The 12,298-nt window shown below is 39.4% G+C and overlaps 1 protein-coding gene across 7 annotated transcripts in view; it reads right to left on the bottom strand.

The window, feature by feature from the left end:
* Window positions 1-12,298, bottom strand: part of cadm2b (cell adhesion molecule 2b) — a 259,203-nt gene that overhangs the window by 178,486 nt on the left and 68,419 nt on the right. For 2 of the 7 annotated variants that reach the window (XM_048160168.1, XM_048160171.1), the window contains exon 1: window positions 5,006-5,433. The exons of 4 other annotated variants lie outside the window; for them this stretch is intronic. In XM_048160168.1, coding sequence (XP_048016125.1) covers window positions 5,006-5,150 — 145 coding nt within the window. In that variant the 5' untranslated portion in view covers window positions 5,151-5,433. Of the gene's footprint in view, window positions 1-5,005; window positions 5,435-12,298 lie in introns of those variants that run through there. One more of the 7 variants, XM_048160172.1, reaches the window with a different exon arrangement.

Raw genomic sequence — 12,298 nt, 5'->3', positions numbered from 1 at the left:
AAACTTGTTTTCACTGAAAGAGCCATGGCCAGCTGCGCGTTGTGTGAGGAACAGCCATTGGTGATGCTAAACACGAAACCAGATTCAGTACTGGCACTCAGATGTTTTACCATCCATCAGAGCAATCACAACCAATCAGATTCAACACCACTCAAAGCTACAAAGCCAGTGGAGCGTATCCAGACATGAGCGCAGAAATCATGATGGCTGAAAGGAACGCCAATCTCTGAGAAGAGTGCTTAATAGATTTACCGCTTAACATGTGAGAAAATTCAGCAACAACTGGAAGAACTTATGGTTTCTGTTTTGTCTCAGGCTCAGAAAAAAACTTGTCAAAACATGTCCAAGTCATATTTTATCCCAGAAATCAGTGAAAATGGAAGATATTTTGAAGAAAGTTTGTAACCAGGCCGCTTTGGGGGGCACCATTTACTTCCATAGTAGAAAAAAAAAAAAAATAATACTATGGAAGTCAATGGTGCCCCAGAACTGTTCAGTTTCCCACATTCTTTAAAACATCTTCCTTTGTGCTCAACATAACAAAAAAATGAATACAAGTTTGGAACAACCTGAGGGTGAGTAAATGATGACAGAATTTTCATTTTTGGGTGACCTATCCCTTTAAAAGCATGAAATGACATTTTGCCCACACGACAGACAAGACAGACAGACAGACGGACAGACGACGACAGACAGATAGATAGATAGATAGATAGATAGATAGATAGATAGATAGATAGATAGATAGATAGATAGATAGATAGATAGATAGATAGATAGAGCCTATGTGGCTAGGAATTAGTTAGTTACTTGCCAGTAGGTGGCGACAAATCAATCACCCGATTTCAATTGTTTTTGTTTTTGTTTTTCCTGGATATATCCCTATATGGATCCTCACACATGACATCCAGGAAACAAATAGTAGGTTAAATTGTGCACACAATTTACTAATTCGTTCCCTTGATTTATTAAATCGTGCACTCGATTTAGTAAATCGAGGGGGAAAAAAATTCATGTCATGTGCAGGGCTCCGTATCCCTAAAAGGGAGGTTTTGACAGATTTAGCTCACTTTTGGAGACAATTTTGTCCCGCACTGTATTTAAGTAACAAATCTACAAAAAAAAAAAGTGTATATATATGGTAACACTTTACTTGAAGGGGTGTGCATAAGACTGACAAGACACCTTCATAATCATGACATGACACATGTCATGAATATGAAGGAGGTTTTATGAATGTTTATGACAACTGTCATTAAGTGTCATTCGCTCAATTATGTCATTTTTAATGTAAAGATGACATTGTTTGAGATGCCCGAGTTATGACAACTTGACATAAACCAATACATCATAACCTGTCAGTGTCTTTGTCATGACAACTTGACATCATTTAGCTTTATGGGTTAACATTACATTAAACTGTCATGTCGTTGGTTTTGACATTGGCTGTCATGAGGCCATTATAATAGTGTCATGAATATGTATCTTGAGCTCAAGTACAGTGGTACAAATTGAACTTGTCATTAAAATGTCATTAAGTGACAATACTCTGACAAATAATTTTATAACAGCGTCATGACTATTTTTCATTTCATGTTTTTTTTTTTTTTTTAAGTTTCCTCCAACAGAAGGTCAGATAATAGACAATTTCAAATTTCGTAAAAAAGATGACACTGTTATAAAATAATGGTAACACTTTATTTTAGGGTCTTTTAACTAGTTGCTTATTACTATTAGCATTCATATGGCTAAAATATTGGCTATTTATTAGTACTTATAAAGCACATATTAATGCCTTATTCTGCATGACCATATTTTACATTCTTAATCCTACCCAATACCTAAACCTAACAATTAACTATAATAAGCAGTAAATTAAGAGTTTATTGAGGGAAAAGTCATAGTTAATCGTTTATATATGTGTTCCCTATACTGAAGTGTTACCAAAATAATGTAATGTAATGTTAACCCATAAAGCTAAGTAGTTTTTTTAAGTTTGATAATTAATTGGCTATGTCATGTTTATGACAGGTTATGATGTTTTGCTAATGTCAAGTTGTCATGATAAAGACACTGACAGGTTATGATGTGTTGGTTTATGTCAAGTTGTCGTAACAAAGACATCTGAAACAATGTCATCTTTGCCTTAAAAATGACATAATTGAGCGAATGACATTTAATGACAGTTGTCATAAACATGCATAAAACCTCCTTCATATTCATGACACGTGTCATGTCAAGATTATGAAGGTGTCATGTCAGTCTTATGCACACCCCTTCAAGTAAAGTGTTACCATATATATATATGGTAGTGGGGTTCCATATTGCTTATTATTTTTACACTTGAGCTAATGATATTTCGGATCCTTTGGAAACTATTTATAAATCTATAAAGCTGTTTTCCTCGTGGGAACTGTTGGCCACCACCACAATGCAAGCTTTTCATGTTTTACTATCTTTTTCGGGATATTCGGTCCTGACCCCGCACCTACATATAAATACACGCATTTGAGTACTAACACTCTTTTTCTCTGCTCTTTCACTCACCATCTCCCTCCTTCTCACTCATTTTTTGGGCCGTCGTCTTCTCACCCAAACACGGCAGATAACCACAACCTTCATTTGTATGCAAGCACATAAGACACACATTTTATCTCTTTTGCTGACACAGTCACACACATACAAAGGCACGCAATAACCGTCTCCGCACTCCCTCTCGTTCCACACACACCTGCACCCTACAGATCAGGAGTGTGTGTGGTTGTTGTCGGGGAGGGATTAATCAAGCCAAGCAGCGTGAGCGGAGCTAAGAGACTGCCATCTCACTCTGTCTCTCCTTATCTGTCTGTCTGCCTGCCTTCCCTGCCTATCCATCGCTTGCCAAGTCGCTTCCCTGCCCTGTTCCCTGCCTCATTGTTTGCCTGCTTCCCTCCGAGTCTCCCGCCGGTTACCGTAGCTCCACTGGCCCGCTTTGCGGGGAGCCAGATAATCAGAATCTAGTCTTCTGTGAAGGAGACATTTGTCTTGCCTCCATCACAAGCTCATGTTCGCCCACTGAAACATCGCTGGCATTTAGAGCATGCCAATCAATGAATGTATGAGTGAAGAGATGCATTGTGCATGGGAAATGTGTAAGGCTAAATCCATCTATTAAAGGAGCCTTGAGTGTAGGCATGGCTGCTACACATCCCGGGGTTTATAAAAACGACGAGTAGGCCTAATGGGCTTTTTGAGGTGAAGGGGACTGGCTTTCCTTGTAAAGGTTGTATTTCAGCAAACAGCTCAAGCATTCATTGTCAGAAAGTCAAGTCAAAGCTAACTTTCAAGACTGAAAACATAAATGCTATTAACGTGAAAATGTCCGATTATTTCGAGCAGATGTTTAGAACCAAGAATAAACCCTGAAAGCACAAAAGCACTGCATTCTATTTTAAGCATCAGATCTGCAGGGTCCAAAATGAACCGTTAAATTTTTCCGTGAGATCAGGTTGGATATCGAACGTAATTTCGAACGTCAGCATTATTTATTTTAAAACTATTTTCAATGATTTAAAACAACATATGAATACACACCAGCTCAAAAGACAGTGGGCCTCGTTCATGAAAAACGAGCAGAACGAATTTCTGTGTAAATCAATCGTAAAGCCATTCTGATGTAAATTTTCGGATTCATGAAAATGTTTGTATTTTCAAAATGTTAGTAGGAAATAAATTTAGTCTGCGCAGTAGTGAGCGTGAAGTAGAGCCACAGTATCAAGGCCCTGCCCACACTCCCGCAGAATCAATCGCAAGCTCATTATGTCTGTGTGAAATAAACAATTATGGAAACGTATAGAAATTAAAGTGAAAGCTCCAATCTCCTCTCAAAGATCCCGAAAAAAGTACATTGGTGCCTTAGCTCAGAGAAGCTGTCAATCACAGCTGTCAATCATGATGTCACACACCCGTTTTTATAGCATCAAATAACTAACTAAAACCAAACTTATTTAAAAAATGAACACTTGAACTAACACCAGCATGATAAAAACTACTTAAAATGAAATAAACCATCTTAGGAAAAAAGTATTTGAAGTGTTATTTGATTGTTTAGTTTGTCTCACATCCCATTAGATCATAGAGAGGGCGGGGTTTATGATCTATACTGGGATCAGCCACCTGGGGCTTCAATTTTCAGGACTTGTTCGCACACTTGGGTAAAACGCAGTGATTGTCACTGTCACTTTTTACCCAGTCCAGAAGTTACGATATTGACGCAGGAGCCGTTGTGGTGCTGAATTCCTACACCTGCCAAATTATTACCCCCCCTAGTATTGGTATGTTTAAGATTAAGTGTGGGGAAGGAGTTAGGATTAGGGGTGGGGTTAGGATTAGGCAATCAGATAGCGACTTCAATGAGGGGGGTAATAATTTGGCAGGAAGTCGAAATTTGGCACAACACCGGCTAATACTGAGCTGCAGTTCGGACAGAAACACTGAAGCTCTGCAATGAAAATAGCTTAGCAGTATTACAGGGGACAGATGAATTTGTTGAATAAAGTTATTTTTGTTTTTGTGCACAAAAAGTATTCTCGTCACTTCATAATATTAAGTCACGTCGTCGGTTTTATTGATGTCTTTATTACCTTTCTGGACCTCAAAAGTTGCAATGTCTTGCAGTTGCCTCGGATTTCATCAAAAATATCTTAATTTGGGTTACAAAGACAAATAAGGTCTTACGAGTTTGGGACGACATGAAGGTGAGTACTTAATGACAGACATTTCATTTTTGGGTGAACTAACCCTTTAAAGGTGGAGTGGTACATGTAAATCATTTTTGGAGAGGCTAGCAATAGCAAGCTAGCTTTGAAAGCATAAACACCCTCCCTTCAGAGCGCTCTGCCTTCTCCAAAACACATGAACGCGTAAAGCAGGAAGCAAGCAAAAGCGTCACGAGAGCTGCGTTAAACTACCTCATGTCTCAAAGCACAAAATAATAATGAACATAAACAACTTAAAGAGCACTGACCTGTATCACCTGACTGCTGCAGATGCATTTTGGTTGATAATGTTTCCACTGAAACGCATAAATTTGAGTCCCGAACTGCTCCGAGTATAACGTCACAGGTTTCCATCTCTTCCGAATTACAGTAGTTCTGGCATGAACGCCGCATAAGCTTGTTGTTTTGGTTCAGGAGGAACTGTGAAAGGTGGCTGCTGTTTGTGGCACTTGGCTAGCGTTACATTACATTATGACTGCGCTTTCTTATTCACGCAAATGTTTTTAAACCATTCAAGAATGTCTTGTCTGTGTGACAGAAAGACGTGCGCCAGTATCGAGTTCTCTTACAGGCTTGAACAAACAATAACACAGAGAATTATGCCAAATGCCCCTTTGTCGAGTATTTTATAAAAGCAGAGTAAAAAACCGTCTTAAATGAACTTGAAGAGTTGTGAGAAAATGAGATGCGCGTCAGATCCGCGTCATGTTCAGCTCTTAAAGTCACAGTAGCCTAATAAACCAGATGCTGTGATGTCTGTTAATGTAAAATATAACCTAAACAAAGCTCTTTGCTTTAATAAGGATTAATCTATATTTAATTTATAATTTATGCATTGAAGACAATCAATTTCTGTAGGCCTATATGTCTGACCTGTTAGACAGGTAAGAAGGCCAATAAATATGACAAATATTATAATGGGTTTTTGTGAAGATTGTTTTAAGTTCACTTAAATTAAAAGTTGTTAAAGGGGTGGTTCAATGCGATTTCACTTTTTTAACTTTAGTTAGTGTGTAATGTTGCTGCTTGAGCATAAACAGTATCTGCAAAGTTACAGCGCTGAAAGTTCAATGCAAACGGAGATATTGTCTTTTAAAGTTATGGCAGTTTAATGCCTAGCAAAAACCCATTCAAAAAACCCATAAGTTGCGTCCCAAATGACGCACTATACACTATGCACTTATACACTATGTACTTGTGCACTATGCACTCATCCATGTAGTGCGTGAATTGTATAAGGTTATTTTGTCATTTAACAACGGAGTCCGATCCTCCCTTCCCCTCCGCTACGCAATTAAAGCTGCAACAGTTGAGTGCACGAAGTGTCCAACATTCCACACTTAGTTTTTTCCGTTAATTTAGGGCACCATCCGGGTATTTAAAGTGCACTTTTTCTTTTTGGAATTTTCAGTGTGAACGCACTACTGCACTATTTGTACTTAAAAACGTCAGAGAATAGTGCACAAGTACGTGAATTGGGCGTTGGAACCGGAAGTCCTAAAATGCTAACTCGCTTCTGGGTTTTGCCTACAAAAATGCGTCATCCCTGGGGTTGTTACGTTACTGGTGTGTAGAAACACGCACGACTAGGAGAATACGATCAAAGTCCAACTTTACTAGATAATCCAAAGTAGCATACAGGGAACACAGGAGATAAACACACACTAGCATACAACGTATAACCGACCAACACAAGAGTGAAGGGTGAGTGAATATATACAAGTCCCAATGAGTGCTAATGATGATGATAGTCCTCAGGTCATGTGATGACGATGATGTGCAGGTGCAGGGCAGAGGGGATGCTGGGAAGTGTAGTGCAGGAACCGGTGGTTGTAACAGTACCGCCCCCCTCCGGCAAGGCGCGTCCTCGCGCCGTAGAGGAACATCTAAAGGGGCAGGCTGGAGGGGGTTCAGGGGGTGGACGGTGCCGCTGGAGGATGAGTCTGACGGAGGCCCAGTCCCCAACCAGGATGCTGTACATCGGCGGCGGCGCTGAAGGGAGGAGCCATGGTGGTGAAGGCATGTACAGCGCCTGGTGGACCTTGGGGACGAACGAAGACAGCCGCGGCGATGGAGGAGGAATCCACGGCGCAGATGGACGACAGATGGCACGGCTCGATGACGACGACCCAGGCGACCGCGACGGAGCCACAGCGACGACCATCCTAGGAGGATGCAGGGATCCTGAGGGCTGAGGTGTAGCTGGAGCGACCGAGGGCGGCGACGGAGCCTGAGGGAGGGCGAAGCTAGCTGGAGCAGTAGGGGTGGGGGGCCGGAGAGTAACGGACGGCCCGTAAGTCCGTTGCGTAGGCAGTGTGACATCCGACCCAGGTGCAGTTGACGGTCCGAGGCAGCTCCGCGAAGCCGATGGCTCGAAGGTCCCAGCAGACGACGAGGGAGGGAGGAGCGTAGGTGAAGGAGTCAGGTCGACGGGTTGAGGAGGAGAGACGGGAACAGATGTTGGAGGCGGAGCCACGGGAACTTCATGCCTCGGAGGAGATGGCTCACAGTGGTCCCGCGGTGTCACCACGTCACTGAGAGGAGGTGATGGTGGTGTAGCGGGACTGATGGGAGACAGCTCGGGAAAAACAGCAGAATTGGTTGGGGTCAGGGAAGACGGCAGAGATGGAGATTCTGTAGTACATTCCAGTAGAGGATGTGGCAGAGAGAGACTGGTAGAAATGGGAAAGTCCAATATAGAGTTCTCAAATAGCTGGGAAGTAATGTTGTCGGTGGACTCACTCTCAGTGATGGGCGGGTGGGCGGGGCTTTTCTCCAGCTCGACGTCCTCAACACCTACTCCCTCGTCGCTGACAGGGACCCCTGACTCGAACTTCTCAGTTGGAAATACCTCAGGCTCCGGAGTGATGTCAGGCTCGGTCGCTCCTCCTGGCGTGGGCTCTGACGTCACGGTGGGGTCGTCGTTTCCATCGGCGGTGGGTCTCTGGTTGGGAACTGGGTACGGAGGGGTTCCGGATCGGGGCCGCTTGAACTCCACGCATTTAAGCATGGCTTCCCTCCAGTTCAAGCCGGTGGTATCAGGCAGCACACAAGGTCCATTGTAGCTCGCCCCGATCCGGTATAACTTCCTCAATTCCTCATCCTCCAGCTGACTGTTGACGGCAAAAAGGAAAAAACGTGAAGAAAAAACAAAAAAGTCATGGCTCTCCTGAGCCAAGGCGATGAATTTAGCCCATTCATCCATTTAGGGCGGTCGGTAATTCTGTTACGCAACTGGTGTGTAGAAACATGCACGACTAGGAGAATACGATCAAAGTCCAACTTTACTAGATAATCCAAAGTAGCATACAGGGAACACAGGAGATAAACACACACTAGAAACGTAACAGGGGTACTCTATAAAGGTAAAATATATGAAAAATACAGCGTTTTCAAAAAAAAAACAAAGCATTAAGACATGTTAAACTATGCCCCAAAAACACAATCAAGTCTAGAAAAAAAACATTGAACCACCCCTTTAATTTTTCTAAAGCCTAATAAATGTTGAATTTGATAGCTATAGTTACACTGTAATTTTTAATGTCTATAATTAATGTTTAAAAACAAATCAATTTCATAGAGGCATCAGTACCAGTATTAGTATCAGTGATATGGCCTTCATTCATAAAAAGATGCCATTACACAAATATTTAAAATATACTGTCGTTTCTACATTAATTTGGAGAGTAACTGTGAAATTATTACAATATAAAAATATTTAAAATTATTATTTTAATTATTTATTTAATCTGTTTTTAATCATGATTAATTGTGATTAATTACAGAAAAAATGAAGAAAAAAATTGATTGGCAGCACTAACATGAATACATTTAGACCACTTAACTTAGTGATTGCTATCAGAATGTGAAGAGACTTTCAACCAGCATAACAAAAAATGTTTTTGAACCTGCCTTTAATTGGGGTTAATCAGTTCGCCTTCCTTCTGCCTATGTGCTAAAATCATTATCATGTAAGGTGGCCTGTTTTTTCCATTACAGACTAAAGAGTCTAACATTAACACCATAACATTTTATTGGCTGCATTTATGAGTAGCCTATAATGTAGGTTAGTATTGTTGAAATGGGAGGCCAAATACGGTAATAAGCTAAACAAGTTACACTCTCCTCCACATCTTTTTTTATATCACAGTGGTTACTACAGATTTTTTACTATCACAACTACTGTAAGCAGTTTTAAATAAACTTCATGTCATCTTCAAATACAGTATGCATTTTAGCAATCCAGTGTGATAAAGCAGCAGATGGAAGCGCAGACAATTTGTACTCGAACCATGTCAAAAACCACAACAAAAATAAAAAAGCAGGAATTGAATGCATTCCTAATAGAGCTTCGATCTAAAATCATCACTGACAGTGACTTTTAGCACTTCCATTGGCAAGTCAAAGTGGATAAACAGTTGAGCTGTAAAATCATAGGCATGTCTCCAGATTTCTATCCATCTCTATAATATGAGTTAATAAAAGCGATAATCAGCATGAAATCAAACTTGATTCTATTTACTAGGCCTATTTTAATACATGTTCCTGGTGTTGTGCACAATTCATCACTGCATGTCAAGGGAAGTTTTAGGATTTCATGGCCCTACATGAGCTTTAGCAGATAATCTTTCATAATACTGACATCATGAATTACTCTTACATTATAAACCAATCACATGGCTTCTGGTATATAACGCCCACTTTTCATGATCAAATCTGTTCCTGGTGTATAAAATCTTTAACGTTTTTGTTGAATATCTCGAGTATCTTGCTGTGATGTAACCTACATACACTGTATCTTGTTTTGGCACCTGTTAACAGATTACAGAGAAGGCGTGGAGAGAAGACGCAGATAAGCACGGAAAATGATTATTCCAGCACTCCTGAAATGATTTTTCACAAAACGCAGCTTTTTATTGATCTAAATCGAGCATCACCTCTTTATTCATGAACATACTGATGCATACTAACATGTGATGACAGCTCAGATTATGAGTGTGCTTCGAAAGCTCACAACCACTAAATAGCTAGGGATCATTATATTATATTATATTATATTATAAGTTTGTTTTTGTTTGCTTTTATCAAATTCATTTATGATTACCAAATATGTTGTTATTCCAGCACTCCTGAAATGATTTCTCACAGAAACATTTAGGTTTTTTTATTATTATTTTTTTTATCATTGATTTAAATCAAGCATCACTTCTTTATTTTATGCACATATTGATGCTTACTAACATGTGATGACAGCATGAGACGATGCATTGAAGGATAACAACCTCTAACTAACAACAGATATCAAGAAGAAAGTGGCTGGTACACATGACAGGTTGTATTTACTGGGACAGTATTGAAAATCCCTTTGAGAGCAATTCATAATGTCAGGTTGACAGCTGTCAATTCATGTCATGACAACATCTGGCATAATCTATAACGTTTCAGTAGTGATTTTAGCTGGTGAAGTCCCCTAGTGGCAGCGCAAGCCTGCCAATGGCTCTCATGGTATGTTAGCGAGACTATTTCTTAAAGCAGACCTTGTTAGAAACTGCAGGCTAGACAAGTCCTCCCTAAATTGAGCCTGCAATTTGCTATAATTTGTTAAACGAAAATACAAAAGAGAGAAAACAGAAAGTCGCCAGTAAACAAATAGGCATCGCTGCTTGTGGTGATGGTGCAGCAGTTTGTACCTGACAACCCGTTAATTTGTGCGATCCAAAGGAAGCTGGAAGGACCAGGCTGGCGGAGAGCAAACATGAAGGACACGGACTGTGTCAGAGACCTATTTTGTGTTTTCAAACAGCGATGATGTTTTTTGTGTGGACGGAGCCTACCTGGTGGCAGAAAATCACAGTTCTGCAGTAGCAGTCTGTGGAAGCTACGGAATAAAGGAATAAAAAAGTTAATTTTGAGTTCATATCTCACGATTCTAACTTTCTTCTCGCAAATCTGAGTTTACATCTCACAATTCTGACTTTTTTCTCACATATCTGAGTTTATATCTCACAATTCTGACTTTCTTCTCGCAAATCTGAGTTTATATCTCACGATTCTGATTTTTTTCTCACAAATCTGAGTTCATATCTCACGATTCTAACTTTTTGTCACAAATCTGAGTTTATATCATGATTCTAACTTTTTTCTCACATATCTGAATTTATATCTCACAATTCTGACTTTCTTCTCGCAAATCTGAGTTTACATCTCACAATTCTGACTTTTTTTTCACATATCTGAGTTTATATCTCACAATTCTGACTTTCTTCTCGCAAATCTGAGTTTATATCTCACGATTCTGATTTTTTTCTCACAAATCTTTCATATCTCACGATTCTGACTTTTTGTCACAAATCTGAGTTAATATCACGATTCTAACTTTCTTCTCGCAAATCTGAGTTTACATCTCACAATTCTGACTTTTTTCTCACATATCTGAGTTTATATCTCACAATTCTGACTTCTCGCAAATCTGAGTTTATATCTCACGATTCTGATTTTTTTCTCGCAAATCTGAGTTCATATCTCACGATTCTAACTTTTTGTCACAAATCTGAGTTTATATCACGATTCTTATTTTTTCTCGCAAATCTGAGTTTATATCTCACGATTCTGACGTTTTTCTCGCAAATCTGAGTTCATATCTCACGATTCTAACTTTTTGTCACAAATCTGAGTTTATATCACGATTCTAACTTTCTTCTCGCAAATCTGAGTTTATATCACGATTCTAACTTTTTTCTCGACTTTCTTCAATCTGAGTTCATATCTCACAATTCTGACTTTTTCTCACAAATTGAGTTCATATCTCACGATTCTGACTGTTTCTCACAAATCTGAGTTCATATCTCACAATTCTGACTTTTTTCTCGCAAATCTGAGTTCATATCTCACGATTCTGACTTTTTCTCACAAATCTGAGTTCATATCTCACAATTCTGACGTTTTTCTCGCAAATCTGAGTTTACATCTCACAATTCTGACTTTTTTCTCACATATCTGAGTTTATATCTCACAATTCTGACTTTCTTCTCGCAAATCTGAGTTTATATCTCACGATTCTGATTTTTTTCTCGCAAATCTGAGTTCATATCTCACGATTCTAACTTTTTGTCACAAATCTGAGTTTATATCACGATTCTAACTTTCTTCTCGCAAATCTGAGTTTATATCACGATTCTAACTTTTTTCTCGCAAATCTGAATTCATATCTCACGATTCTGACGTTTTTCTCGCAAATCTGAGTTTACATCTCACAATTCTGACTTTTTTCTCACATATCTGAGTTTATATCTCACAATTCTGACTTCTCGCAAATCTGAGTTTATATCTCACGATTCTGATTTTTTTCTCGCAAATCTGAGTTCATATCTCACAATTCTGACGTTTTTCTCGCAAATCTGAGTTCATATCTCACGATTCTAACTTTTTGTCACAAATCTGAGTTTATATCACGATTCTAACTTTCTTCTCGCAAATCTGAGTTTATATCACGATTCTAACTTTCTTCTCGCAAATCTGAGTTTATATCACGATTCTAACTT

This window comes from Megalobrama amblycephala, linkage group LG16 (genome assembly GCF_018812025.1).
Source record: "Megalobrama amblycephala isolate DHTTF-2021 linkage group LG16, ASM1881202v1, whole genome shotgun sequence".
NCBI classification, from domain to species: domain Eukaryota; kingdom Metazoa; phylum Chordata; class Actinopteri; order Cypriniformes; family Xenocyprididae; genus Megalobrama; species Megalobrama amblycephala.
Note: the sequence above shows the minus strand (reverse complement) of the source record. Positions and strands in the feature narration are given on the sequence as shown.